This window comes from Phodopus roborovskii, unplaced genomic scaffold (genome assembly GCF_943737965.1).
Source record: "Phodopus roborovskii unplaced genomic scaffold, PHOROB, whole genome shotgun sequence".
NCBI classification, from domain to species: Eukaryota; Metazoa; Chordata; class Mammalia; order Rodentia; family Cricetidae; genus Phodopus; species Phodopus roborovskii.
In genome coordinates, this window is record NW_026126367.1 from 37420 (window position 1) to 49918 (window position 12499).

The following is a 12499-nucleotide window of genomic DNA, read 5'->3' on the forward strand; positions in this document are numbered from 1 at the left end:
CTAATTTTTTTTGAGGGGGGGGGTGTTTCAAGACAGGGTTTCTCTGTCAAGCAGTCCTGGCTGTCCTGGAACTCACTCTGTAGACCAGGCTGGCCCCGGGTCATATTCTCTTATTTTGCATGTGTTTAACTTTGTAAAACTGTGTTACTTTTGTCTGCCTAAAACACCTGATTGGTCTAATAAAGAGCTGAATGGCCAATGGTGAGGCAGGAGAAAGAGAAATAGACAGGGCTGGCAGGCAGAGAGAATAAATAGGAGGAGAAATCTAGGGAAGAGAGAGAGGAGCAAGAAAAGGAGGCGAGGAGGGAGGACACCAGGGTCCAGCCACCCCAGCCACACAGCCACACAGTCACCCCAGCCACACAGCCACCCCAGCCACACAGCCACCCAGCCACACAGCCACCCCATCCACACAGCCACCCAGCCAGCCACACAGCCACACAGTCACCCCAGCCACACAGCCAGCCAGCCACACAGCCACACAGTCACCCAGCCAGCCATGTAGTTAGATGGAAAGAAAGATATATAGAATAAAGAAATGTTAAAAAAAAAAAAAAAAAAGAAAGTCAGAGGCAAAAAGAAATGGGATAATTTAAGTTAGAAAAGCTGGCTAGAAACAAGCCAAGGCTGGACATCCATAAATAAGAATAAGCCTCCATGTATTTATTTGGGATTGGGTGGCAGACCCCCCAAAGGGGGGGGGGACAACTACAGAACAACGTGCTCTTTGTTAAAACTCTAGCTCTATGTGGAAAACTCACAGAATCAGCAGTAATTAGCATGCATGACTTCCAGTGACTCAACCTTTACATTTCCACAATTTCCATAAAATAGTACTTGAATATAAAAAGTTACCCTGGATGTCTTCCAACCCTTCCAGTTAACCCTCTACAACTTTAGAAAGCTCACATAATAACCTCACTCCACTTACTCAGGCAGCAGGCAGGCCCTCCAGTTTCTGTTGAAGCTGAGGATAGTGGCCATCTCCTGGTCACTCAGCTGGAAGTCAAAGACCTGGAAGGTTTTGAGTCCCAACGCTCCTTAGCAAGGAGATGGCTGAGACCACAGGCATCCTTTCCTTTCAAGAACACATGCTTCTTTGCAGAAGGACATTTCTTCAAGTCCAATCCATACCTGTTCTCCAGCTAAAAGGTTGCTGTGAAGGCCAGGAGAAGTCTGCACTTGGGTAGAATAGTCTATAGCCCTTGATCTAAGTGCTAATGGGAAATCAAGCCTCGTCACTGTGCGCAAGGCACACCTGTGCTCAGAGCTGACTGGGCCTTTCTGGCCCTGCCCTGAGCCAATGTGGCTCAGTGGTGATTCATCTCAGCTCTGTTGAGGCCGTCTCCCAGGCACAAGAGTTCACAAGATGATGAGAATTTAGGGGCATCCCTAACGCTGCAGGATGGGATGAGAAGCCACTGAGAGCCCTCCCACACATACATGGCAGACCATCAGGCCAGGACCTCACCTGAAAGTTCTCAAGTATGCGTGCAGGTGTCACAGACTTGGGGATGACCACCACATTCCTCTGGATGTGGAACCGAATCAGAACCTGTGCACAAAAGTGAAGGAGAACGATGGTTTAATTGAGAACGGCCCCTCGGGTGCATGTTTTAGAACGCTGGGTCCCCAGTTAGTGGGAGGGTTTGGGAAGGATTGGGCGTGCCCTTGTTGGAGAACCTATGTCACTGAAGGCTTCAGGATTCAAGACTTATGTCAGCCCCAGTGTGCTCTCATCTTTTTGTGGGTTGAGATGTGAGCTCCAGCCCAGGGCCTGCCCAACTGCTGCCATGCTCCATGCCTACCCCTCCAGAACCGGAAGTCCCATGGAAACCCTTTTCTTCTCTGACTTGCCTTGGTCATGGCATCTTATCGCAGCCAGAGAAAAGTAACTAACACAAAGGCCATCTTTACAGCTCCTCCCTGTGGCTTCTTTATCTCCCTTAATCCTGAAAGCAACACCATGATTTCTCTACTTAGGACTGGGGACTTGGCAGGAGGCTGATGAACCCCTCATTTGATACAGCCATGCCGTCTTCCTCAAGGGATTAAAAGAAGGCAACAAAAAGAATAAAACAAGACTATTGAAAACAAAACAAAACATATGCCTTTAATTAAGGCAGGAGGCAGAGGCTGGAAGATCTGAGTTCAAGGCCAGCCGGGACTACAAAGTGAGTTCTAGGTCAGCCAGGGCCACACAGAGAAACCTTGTCTTAAAACACAAACAAACAGACAGGATTGCAAGATTAAACAGGAAGAGGAGCCATATTTTACCTGGGCTGAGGTTTTCTTGTGCTCTGCAGCTATCTCTTTGATCTTGGGGTCCTCTAGGAGTGAAGGGTCTTCTGGTTTGGCCCTGAAGGCATAAAGATAGCTGGAGTGAACAAATCGCCAGGGCTGTTACATGAGAGTGAACCCCACTTCCATGACAGCATCAAGGCCAAGCACCACAGCCTTCTCCAGCTGCAGAACAGGCCTTCCCTGTGGTCCACCCATGGGCTCTGGAACCCAGAAATTTGTAAGCATGATCTAGCATGGAGCACCCTGTCTTTTGTTAAAGCATTGTGCCTATCCCATAATCCTTTTTGGGCATGTCAGATATATTGCTATAGACACATTTTTTTCCAGTGCATAAGAAATTCATACCTGTTTAAACACTAAGTTTAAGAATGATAAAAGAAAGTCACCACTCTGAAGCCTCACCAAGGCCTAGCTGGGGGAGCCCAGGGGGCAGTAGGCTGTGACAGTGATTCCCTTGGAGTGACAGTACTGGATCAGTTTTTCCTGAGTGAGGTATGGGTGACACTCGACCTGGAAGAGAAAACACCTCTGTCACATCCATCGTTAGGGGAAGTCGACCTTCCTGAGGCAACTCTAGAAAAAGACCAACACACAGGCCGAACACAACCCACTGAGAGATGCGCTGTAGACCAGACCCGAGGTCTACCTCCCACCTTGGTACTCATCCTGAACACAGACAGACCTCAGAGATGAGACTCAGTAGAGCGTATGGAACTTACCTCCTGGTATTGAAGCAGCCATAGAGCAGGACCCCTTTGCAAAACTTACCTGGTTGGTCACTGGCTTATGTTTCAATCCAGGCTTGTTCAGGAGCCTTTCAATCTGGAAGTGGTTGAAGTTGGAGACGCCCAGAGCTTTCACTAATCCTTCATCCACCAGTTCCTCCATGACCTGTTCCAGTGAAGAGCATTGTTTAGATGGCTGTAGGAGGACTACAGCCTAAGATGGCTCGGGTTTAGTTCTAATGTAAGAGGAGTGGAAGGAAGGAAAAAAGGAAGGAAAGAGAAAAGTAAGTAAGTTGGGGAACATTCCAGACCACTCCTGGCTTCTTACTGTCTTCCTCTGGGATGCAGCACAGGATTTAGGAAGTTCAAAACTCCCTGGTGAATTTAGCCTACAATGTTGAGAGCCAACAGGGTGATCAAGGAAGGGCTTTGCTAGGCAGGACTGTTTAGCACTGATGAGACCAGAACTCCCCACAGTGGAATGAGACCATTTAAATGTGTTTGTGTAGAAGTTAACGTTGGTTTGCATATATGATTTGCCTTGCCTTCTTCACATCAGTTTCTCCTACACTTTTCTGGATTTCAATGAGGGGTCTATTGGATCAGTTGTTGTTCCAAAGAACTGCTCCATGGTTAAGCCTGCTGCTCTCTAAGCAGAGCCTGCAGCTTGTCTACTTACATCCTTGTAGCAATAATTACTGGATTCAGCCACAGGACATAGTGATAAGCAAATGAGGGAGATACCCTTAGGTATCTGACTACCACAGAATCATCATAGTTAGTGCCATAGTTAGTTCACTGTAAGAACCAGAACTTGGGTAGTCTCCACATCTCACCATGAAGTATTACTAAATTATTTACATGGTCATGTATGACAAGCTATCATGCCAAGTTATTACACTCATTTCAATGCAAAAATGAATACTGAAATCTTAGGCTGTCTTGGAAGTTTTGCCAAAGGCCTCGTTATTGTTGACTCCACGCATGTAAAACCATTATATTGTTCATTAAGCCATCAATCAGACTAGGTGGCTCTTTATTGTTGATGGTCATCTTAGAGGACTTTAATTCTTCCTTTTCCCATCCGGGTCAGGAAGCCTGAAGAAAATCTTCAAGATCCACTACAGAAATACAGTCAGGTTTTTGAATTTTACTTTCCTACTGTGTTGGCAACTGGACCCAAGGCCTTGTGCTTAGGAGGTAAGACCTCACCACCGAACTAAATCCACAACCTCTAGATTTTGCCCTAGACTTTCTCGAAACCAGATTTCTGTTGCTAGCAGATGAAATCAATGATTTACTTGTGGAGAATAATTCCTTTCAAATACATCACTAGGTGTTGTGTTAACTTTTCCAGGAGAACATAAACTCCCTTCATCCCAGATAAGCTGCCATCAGCTGGCCAAGCGACAAAAGTCCTTTGGGTTTACCACCCAAATCTAAGCTGGTAAAACAAATAATTTAACTGGGTTTCTCCCAGGACCATGAGTGAGGAGCTACCTATAGAAAGAAGCAGGGGCAACTTCGGGGCTGCCACACCACCGAGGAAAATATCTTCCTAGCAACTGTGAATCTCTTACATAGCCACATGCAAGAGGAAGGGCCCTGTGTGCTGACTCTTAGGCTGCTCCTGAGCCCCTGCTGGCCTACCTCAGGACCCCCATGAACCCTCTTTCCCCCACCCCCCCCAATTCCACCAGGGAATGTTAGTGGCTCCCGTCTTGTGAGTGTCTTGCGTTTACATGAGACTGCTCTGATTACAAGAAAGCAATAGCCGTGCTATGGTCAGAACACAGCGTTCTACAACCCCAGGGCTGCTGGTCTTGCTGTTAGAAAGGGACAGCTGCTCTGCTTCTCTCTCTCTTCATGTCACATGCTTTGCTCTCGAACTTTTCTTGCTACCCTCCATCTAAAGGTCAAAGTTGTAACAGTGCTGTGCTGATGGTTGAACACTTTTGGATAGAATAACCACAAAAGACTTCCATTGGGTCCCCCTCCCCCCCCCTTAGGAAGACCAGCGTAAGTCATTTTGAAGTAGGGAGACACACAACACAAACTCAGGGCTGCTGGACAAGCAGCGCTCCAGTTCTTGGAATCTGTGCCAATGCTTGTTTATGAGTGGGTTGCTTGCTTCTTCCTCTGTTGACGTGGCCAGAGGATACAGTGGCCAGGAAGATTTTTTAGAGGAAAGCATCCATGGCTCACATAAGACTTGAACATTCACTATGCACATCAAGTGTTGTCTAGGCTCTCCAAAAGAACACAGCCGATAGAATGAATTGTTTGGTTTTAAAAATCAAGGCGCATGTTATTTTTTTTCTGACTGTCAAGCACTGTGCTAAAGGCTTTGGTAACTGAACTTTTGAGTCAGACAGAACCGAATCTAATCTTAATTGTGTCACACCCGTGTTGTGTAACTTGACGATGTCCCTGATCTCCAGGCTACTGGCTTCATCACTTGTACACAGGGAAAGTAACATTCCCTCACAGGCGTGGTAACTAATGCACCGTGATGAAGCACTGCCTGTTAGCTCTCTTCATCCTTATCACAGCCTGAAGGACAGAGATCAGTAGGATGTATCATGTGAGTGTGTGCATGCTTATGCATGCGTGTGCAGGAACACATGCCATGGCAAGGGTGTCAAGGTCCAAGGACAACCTCGTGTGTTGTTCCTCAACTTTCACCTTCTGTGAGACAGGGTCTCTTTGTCTTTCATCTCTGTGTGTACCATGCTAGCTGGCTGGAGATCTGGGGACTCTCCTGTCTCTCCCTCCCATCTTGCCACATGTGCTTCCACACCTGGCTTTGTGTGGGTTCTGGATTCTTCTGCTTGGGAAGCAAACACTGTACCACTGGCCTTCTCACAATATATAAGAGTCAACAGGCTTGAAGGCGTTCACTCTTTTCCCGAGGCTAGCTGGGAATGGTGGTGCACACTTTCAACTCCAGCACTGGAAGGGACAGGTAGGCAGGTGTCAAGTGAGTTCTAGGACACTCAGGGCTGCACAGAGAAACCCTGTCTTGAAACCCACAATTAATAATAACAATAATACTTTTCCCTGGGATGCTCAGCTAACATGCAAATCAAGGCAGCATCCCTGTACCAAGCCCCTGCCCTTACTTTCAAAACAGCACATGTTTACCACAAACTGAGGAACATCTGTATTTCCTGTCTCCACTGAGATCCTAATAGTCACCTCAAAAACAAATGATTTCATCCCAAAACCTGACAGGCAGAGGCCAATGGATCTCTGTGAGTTTCCAGGCTAGCCAGCAATATTCTGTGGAACCATCTCAAAACCAAAAACAAGTAGATGATGCCAGATGAACCCCCAAATCCAAACATGGTAAGGAAGGAGTAAGAGCTCTAGGAAAAGAGAGAGAATTACACACAAGGCACGTGGGCCTTTTCACACCACACGACAAAGTCTCTACTGCACACTCGAAGCTGGGAACCTACCTCCCAGGCATCCAAGAATGTTATTTTGCTGGTGAGGATGTTGCCTTGATCATCTTTGGGGAATAACTCCTTTCCGGGCTGTAAATACAAAACAGAATGTTCTTTGGCTGTACCTGTTCCTATAAAGCAAGGCTCCAGGACAGTGAATTACCAAATGCCCATACCTGCTTAGCCTTTGGTTAGGCTCTGGAAGGACACCCCTGCAGACATCAAGCTTCAGTGGCATCTCTATCCCAACCTTCTGTGGTAGGTAAATCCTAAGTTACAGACAAGGCTTGGCTGGTTCCCAAATCTACTACTCTATGTCCAAGACTCTCTCGGGAATTTCCACCACCATGGAAATGAGTGCAGCGTACCCAGACCCTCATAGACCTGGAGGAAATTTTAACTTCAGGGTCACTAGGCAAGAGCTAGATCTGAATGGCAGAGTTTGCTGAAGCCTGTAACCAGATCCTGTCCCTGACTGCAGAAGCTCAGAGCCCGGAGGGTTACCATCAGCCCAGCTATGCATGAACGAGGAGAGCATACTGGGTATCCCACATCTCTCCAGCCTCTCAGCAGCAAGCAAAAGACGGGCTCTGGGCCCTGCCTGGGCAGTGGGTTTTTTTGTTTGTTGTTGTTTTGCTTTTGGTGTTTGTTTGTTTTGTTTTGTTTTAGCAGAGATTTAATACTTCCCAACGCCGTCCTACTTGGGCTTTGCTACTCCTTAGGCATGATTTGCTTGGCAAAAGTGTCAAATGCTGAAAGTCAATACGCAAGGATAAATAGTCCAAGACATCTTTTGAAAGGGCATCACTGGACATGGACTTAACAGAAAGCTGACAGGCTTCTCCCCTACTCCCCTTTACCTGAAGTCCCTGAGGCCAGTGAATAAGGTAGAGGTCCAGATAGTCTAGTTTCAGGTCCGTGAGGGTCTTCTGGAAGACTTCCTTTAGCAGTTTCCTCTCAAAGTAGGTAGGCCACAACTGCAGGGTGCGTGGGACAAGGAAACATTAGGAATTGGAGAGAAAGGGCCACACTGTGCTCATCCTCACTGCTCTTCGATTTATAGTCTGATCTAACCCCTAGGGCAGGCAGCTATTTATATTTAAGTAAGTTGGCTAGTTAACATACATGATCTGATATTAGAGCTTCCTAGGCTCAATGAGTCACTTATTTCCTACGTGTTGAGGGTGATTTCTTTTTTCAGGCTTACAGCACTCTGTGTGCTTCTTAGATCACTTAGCACTCTGATGCTACTCGGGTATGGTCCCATATGCCCCAAGCACCAGGCCCGAATGGTTCATCACAGTTTAGGTGGCCCACCTCACTATACAGTGAGTCATATCAGATGACATTTCCAAGAGGGTAGCAGAGTATCCCAGCTAGTTATACCCAATCAACAACCTCACATTCCGACTCCCCCTCCCACTCTTTTAAACAGCATTTTATAATTCTAAAAAAAAAAAAAAAAAAAAAAAAAGCTCTCTCTACATAGCCACCGAGGACACAGTACTGAGTGGTGTGGCACAGAACCCATCCCTTTTTTTAAAAGTTTTATTTTATTTATTACTTATGTGCATGCGTGTATGTACACATATATGTGAGTGGGTGGGTGTAGAGGCCAGAAGAGAGCTTGAGTTATTGAGTTACAGGAGTTATAAGCCACCTGATGTAGGTATTGGGGACCAACGTATTTATGTTCCTCTGAAGGGGCAGCAAGTACTCTTAACCTCCATGCCATCTCTAGCCCCAAGACCCTTGATGTTGCCCCGTAGCTTCTGACTAGGTGTAAGGATCCCACTGACAGAAAGCATGGCAGTGAAGAACACTGGAACCTCAGCATCTTGTCATGGGAAAGCTAGCATAGGAGGGCAGGCCAACAGCAGACCCTTATCAGTACTGACTTGGAGTGTGGCTATTCACACCCACAGATATAACAAAACCAAGGAAGAAGGTTGGGAGAATGATGGTGTGGAGTAGATACTTTCACCTGCTTTCAAGTACTGTCCACCAAGCTGGCCATCGTACCTTGCTGACGATGAAGAGGTCCTCCCGATTCACAGCCTTCTCTCTGATCTTCTCTTGGATGGCTTCCCCTACTTCATGCTCATTGTAATACACATATGCGCAGTCAATGTGTCGATATCCAGCATCAATGGCCACCTTCACAGCTTCCTTGACTTTGCCTGGGGGAGACTAAAAGGCAACAGAAAAGGCCATTGAATGCTCTTATGCCAAGACCTTCCTCAACAGGCTCCACACAACCCAGCTTCTGGAAACCATAGCATTGCTGGGGGACACTGGGGAAGAAAACTAATGTTTCAAAGGGGAAGTAAAAGTGAACAGTAATGTTTTCCCACCCCAAATTCACTCTTAGCTAACAGTCAGTTCTCATCAATTCAGGGGATCTTAAAGGATCTCTTGTCTCTGAGGTGACAGAGGCTCCCACAGGCAACTTGCTAAAAGCCAATCTCAACTCTAAAGATACCCAGAAGGATTCCAGCCCCAGACCATGTTAAATACATTGGTCATATGATAAATTCAGACTCTGTCACACAACAGTGTAAATGGATGAAAAGCAATAAGCTTTAAAGACAAAGCAAAACAACAAAAGCCAAGCCACTGTATGTGTGGCAACCCATGTGTAATCCAAGCATTTGGAAAGTAAGAGGCAGGGGGATTGTGAGTTTGAGACCAGCCTGGGGTACACAATTGCCCCCCAAATTAAGTGTAGATACAAAAAAAAAGCCCTCAATTAACCAAAGAAAATCAAACCAAACAACAACAACAAAAAAGACTCTTCCTTTCTCACCAACCCTAGAAACATCTTGGTTAAGTATCAAACATAGAAAAGCACCACAGAGATAAAGGTCTGCTTCCCTGGGATAAGGAATGGCCTCTAGCAGTTCAGAAATACCTGGATCCCTCACCCCCCACCCCATTCCATAGCTGCCTAAGTTGCTATAGATAATAGCAGGCTCCACTTAATACCACCTCCTTATCTTAAAAACAATTCCCTTGAAAACAGCTTCCTTGTCCAGCTCTAATTTTGAATTTCTGAGAGTTACTTTTGATAAGAATGCTTGTCAGCTTGGTAGAGAGTGAAATTTCTATTATGGAGCAAATTCAAGTAAGATTTCAACCCAGGGCTGAAACAAAGAGGCATGCTACCTCTGTCCCACAAGCTGATCAAAGGACAGGTACAAAGAGTAAGAGACAGAGACAGTGGCGAAGCCACCAGGACAGGAGAGTGGATTCCAAAAACAGCTCCTGGAGGTGACTCATGCCTGTAGTAATGCCTGTGGGGCTGAGGCAGGAGAATTGCAAGTTTTAGATCAACCTAAACTACAGGGTTAATTCTAGGGTAACCTAAACTCCCTGTCTCCAGAAATTAAACAAAGAACTACTGGAAACAAGCTGGCCACTGTGATATTACCACCAAGGGAAATACAAAGGCAGAGTTAGAGCTATGGGTCAGGCTTGTCTCAACAGAGGCTGGGGAATATGCTTGGCTGGGAAGTGGGATGGGCCTGGAGGCATTCGGTCCAGAGAGTGAGACTCCCAAACAGGACCTGAGGCCAGGTTCTGTGTGGCCTCTGTGGTCTTCGTCTTCTTGGCGCTTCGAGTTTAAGGTGCACCGGAACCAGGTTGAGCCTTGGTAAAGGGTAGGGGCCAGTTCAGTAGCCTGGACTTGGGTTTGAGACTCTGCCTTTCACATAGGCTCCAGGCCAGATACTGCAGATGGAGTCCTTCCCCATGGGCAGCAAGAAAAGATTGGTCATTTGGAGCCCAGTGTCCTCCTGCCTTTGAATGACTCAACAAGAAAACAAACAAACAAAAAAACCTAAAGACAGTCAAGAGTTATAAAATATTGGGTGTTTTGTAAGTTCAGAAGCTTGCTAGGAGAGTAACTGCCTTTTTTTCTTAAAGTCCAGGGACCGCTTGAAACCTGCCATTTATTAGAGAAGTTACCATCATGGCTGGGAAAAGCCTGTCAGAGCTATGAGGCCTGAGGCATTGCAAAAGTACAAATGCAGTTCAGGTCCTGGCTCTAGGATTCCAAACCCTCAGCTGATGCTGTGGAAAGAGAAGGAAATGCCAAGACCCTTCTGGAAGGCAGCGGGTCTCCCAAGACGGCACACTCACCTGCCAGGTGCCCAGGCCCACGATGGGCATCTTGGCTTTGGTACTGAGCTCCACGAAGGTGGCCATGGTTGCTGTTGAAAACTCCCTGAGAGAGCAGAGGTCCACGTGCTGGATAAGGAGGCTGGTGGAGGCTTTATGTCCTGGATGAAGAGGCAGGTTCTTACTGCATGAGCAAGCAGCCACACCCAGGGACAGTCACTGAATAGGAAGTTTAGCCAGGTCTGTAAATTGAAAAGAGTGAATGAAGACTACTCATAGCCTGATAGGAAGTGTCCCTGGTGCAGGGTGAATTACTTTGTGAGTGCTCCTTAGAGGGTTATGAACCTAAATAACAAGGGGCGAAAGGTCCTTCAAGATATCACTGCTAAATTTTTGGGACTGGACGCTGGGTGGAAAATCGTGGACCCTGGAGGGATTGCAGGAGGGCAAAGTATGTAGATGTTTTCAGAGGCAAAAAGAGGAGGCTCGCATGATTTTGAGACAACTGTTGATGGCTACAAAAGTCAGCAGCAGAGGTGCTAGTTAAGAGACAGATGGGCAGGGTTTCAGGGGAGAGAAAGGCAGAAGGCAGAGAGGGAGGGGCTTGGGGCAAGACTAGCGTTTTGGAAGTGTCTGTTTTCTGTCTTTTTTTATCTTTTTAAGTTTTACTCATCTAACTTCTGGAAGAGTGTGAACAACAAATTTCCCTGTTAATCATTTCTTTAGTGATATTCTTCCTCTCTTTCATTTGAGATTTGACCAATTATATTTATAATGAGCTTTTAAACTTGTGCTTACATAAACAAAAACAACAACAGGTGGTTACAAATATTATATATCACTAAGGAAAATGTGGGAAAGAAAGGCAGTTATAAGATGGGGCCGTAGAGCACCTTATTCCAGTCACTCGAGACGTCGTTGTCCAGTGCTGTCTCCTCGGATCATTTTTCTCCATGTGTATAGTTTTTATGCACTACACTCACATTTTCCAAGTTGACACCACAAGACAAGCTTCTCTACGTTTACATTTAGTGTAAATCATTTTAAAAGTGCCTAGGGCAACAACAGCAGCCCAGGACTGAAGCCCTGACCCCAAGGATGCCCACCGTGACAGAGGTAGATATTCTGGTGTACACCTAAGGCATCTTCAGTGTATCCCCAGAACAGCACAGAGAGGAGCTCACTTTTCTGTGGAAGTTGACTGAAAGGAACACATCCCACTTCATAGTCTGCATTGTTAAGGTTGCAGTGTATATACATGTTCAGGATACATACCAACACAAGCACACACACTTTACAAAGCAATAAACGTAAGCCTTTCCAGACTGCCATTCCATGCACTCCTTCCTGTTAGTGGCTTGATACTCATTTCTATTTTCCCAGGTTTACCATTCCATTGATACGGGCGCCAGATTTTGCTTATCCATTTCCTTCTAGAAGAGCATAGAAGTCTCATCCATGTTAATTGTTCTTTCTGGTGGCTCACCACGAGTCAGCAATTTAACCAGAGATGACTCTAGGCAGGCTAGCTAATGTAAATAAGAACTTGGTCAGTGCAGGAAGGGTAACAGCAGGGTCTTTTGGGCCTCTTGAGTGTTTCCAGGGGAGAGGGGACAGCGGTCTTGGTTGTGAAGAATGGCACTCTGGATTCGGTTCAAATGGTACTGGGACAGTTCGGACCTGACTGGAGCCAGCCAGTAACCCAAGGAAAATGACTTAGGTCTTGTCGTGATGTGATGTCATTTTGGATTGGCACAGCAAGGCATTTCTGTATGTGGTGTGTGTGTGTGTGTGTGTGTGTGTGTATGCGCGCCAGTGCTTTTTCCTTTTAAGATTTTGTTTATTTATTTGATGTATATGGATGTTTTGCCTGCATGTATGTCTGTGTACCACACACATGCC

General features: G+C 46.2%; 1 protein-coding gene across 1 annotated transcript; it reads right to left on the minus strand.

Annotated features, from left to right (window-relative positions):
• Nucleotides 1-925: 925 nt before the first annotated feature.
• Nucleotides 926-10723, minus strand: LOC127218704 (aldose reductase-related protein 2-like). Its single transcript, XM_051179707.1, is given in 10 exon segments — nucleotides 926-1014; nucleotides 1472-1555; nucleotides 2278-2359; nucleotides 2707-2714; nucleotides 2716-2814; nucleotides 3073-3195; nucleotides 6491-6568; nucleotides 7339-7455; nucleotides 8501-8668; nucleotides 10619-10723. Coding segments are annotated over 10 exon segments (912 nt in total). The 5' UTR covers nucleotides 10685-10723; the 3' UTR covers nucleotides 926-927.
• Between the last annotated feature and the right edge of the window lie 1776 nt (nucleotides 10724-12499).